Here is a 1,500-nt window from a genome sequence, read left to right as displayed (position 1 = left end):
ACACTCATATCAATGACTTCATTTCACTATAGCGGGGAAAGGGGGGATAATGACCGTTGCCCCATACAAAATTCAGGTATAAGATTTGCTTACGCTGGACCTCCAACATAAAATAAAAGGTGCAACAGAAGTGAATTAGGGTATACACCCCTTATGTTGGAAGATCCAACATAAAGGAACTAAGGGGTTAACCTGCTACAGCCTCCAGCCTACAGGTAAGCTACGTGTAGGCTAGTATCAGTACTAGCATCTCAGGTTGACGCAGCTAGCTCATCTATTGGCTAGTCCCGTTTGCTGCAGTCATGAAGTTCATGCGGGCCAACAAAAGCTGATTTGAAGTAGGTATCCTTGTTGTTAGCAAGCCTCACTTTCGAAAAAGCTCTCATCGCACCATTCCCAGTCATGAGCTCCCCCAAAAAGACCGTGCTTATCACCGGCAGCACGCGTGGCATCGGACTCGCCTTCGCCGAGCACTACCCCCGGGCTGGCTGGAACGTCATCGGTACAGCACGCGCAAGCAGTAACACAGAAAAGGTGTTACGATAGTCCTCCTCGTTTGTAAATGCCACATTTGTTTACCATTTGCTGGCTTTCGCAGTTGAAGGCGCTTGTCCCCTTTAAGATTGTCACTGTGGACACGACCGACGAAGCTACCATCCTCGAGGCAGCTCGTCAGCTGGAGGGCCAACCTATCGATCTGCTCATTAATAACGCCGGCATTGGCCTTCCGGGCGATCTCATGTCCACCACTAAGGATACATTCATCCGTCAGCTCGAGGTCAACACTATCGGACCGTTCCTCGTGACGCGCTCGCTTTTACCCAACCTACAGCTTGCGTCAAACACCCACGGTGCTGCCTATGTTGTGCAGTTATCCTCCTTCGCGGGCAGCATCGGCAGCATCACGAGCGAAACTGCGGCTATGCTCAAGGATGCCCTGTACGGGTACGGATCTTCCAAGGCAGCCCTCAATATGATCACACGCGCTCTGGCGGTTGAGCTGAGCGCCAGCAACATCGTGGTCATGTCTGTGCACCCTGGATACGTGGACACGGATATGACGCAGGGCAAGGCAACACTTAAACCTGCCGACAGTATAGCGGCCATGACCATTTTCATCTCCAAGTTGAGCTCTGAAAGCACGGGCAAGTTCTTTAACTTGGATCCGCAAATCCCTGTGGCGGAGCTTCCGTCGTAACTTACATGAACCACATACATGTACCACTACGCCGTAGTCTAAGGACTCCAATACCTCAAATCCAAGTGGGAGTGGTTCGAAAGTTTTGCATGTTTCACCAGCCAATAGGATTACTGTTGTTTTTAACTGAACCAGTGATTGAAAAAATATACTTCCTCTGGTCGGAAATGATCACGCGAAGTAAGTATGATAGGTCAATAGTGCTGTTACCCGCTAAGAACTTATTTTGCGATTTATATAAAGTTATAGATCACATTAACTGTCATTTATAGATTACATTAACTGTCATTTATGATGATGTT

At 48.5% G+C, this 1,500-nt stretch overlaps 1 protein-coding gene across 1 annotated transcript; it reads left to right on the top strand.

Moving 5' to 3' along the window:
- Nucleotides 1–402: 402 nt before the first annotated feature.
- Nucleotides 403–1,198, top strand: PITG_12785 (short chain dehydrogenase, putative; the record flags this gene model as incomplete). Its single annotated transcript, XM_002900128.1, has 2 exons — nt 403–534; nt 599–1,198. The coding sequence occupies 2 exons, from the start codon at nt 403–405 to the stop codon at nt 1,196–1,198; spliced, it is 732 nt and encodes a 243-aa protein (XP_002900174.1).
- Nucleotides 1,199–1,500: the final 302 nt, after the last annotated feature.

The sequence above is a fragment of the Phytophthora infestans genome, genomic scaffold (assembly GCF_000142945.1).
Source record: "Phytophthora infestans T30-4 supercont1.27 genomic scaffold, whole genome shotgun sequence".
In the NCBI taxonomy this organism is placed as follows: Eukaryota; Oomycota; class Peronosporomycetes; order Peronosporales; family Peronosporaceae; genus Phytophthora; species Phytophthora infestans.
The sequence above is the reverse complement of the archived record's forward strand: the minus strand, read 5'-3'. Positions and strand labels throughout refer to the sequence as shown.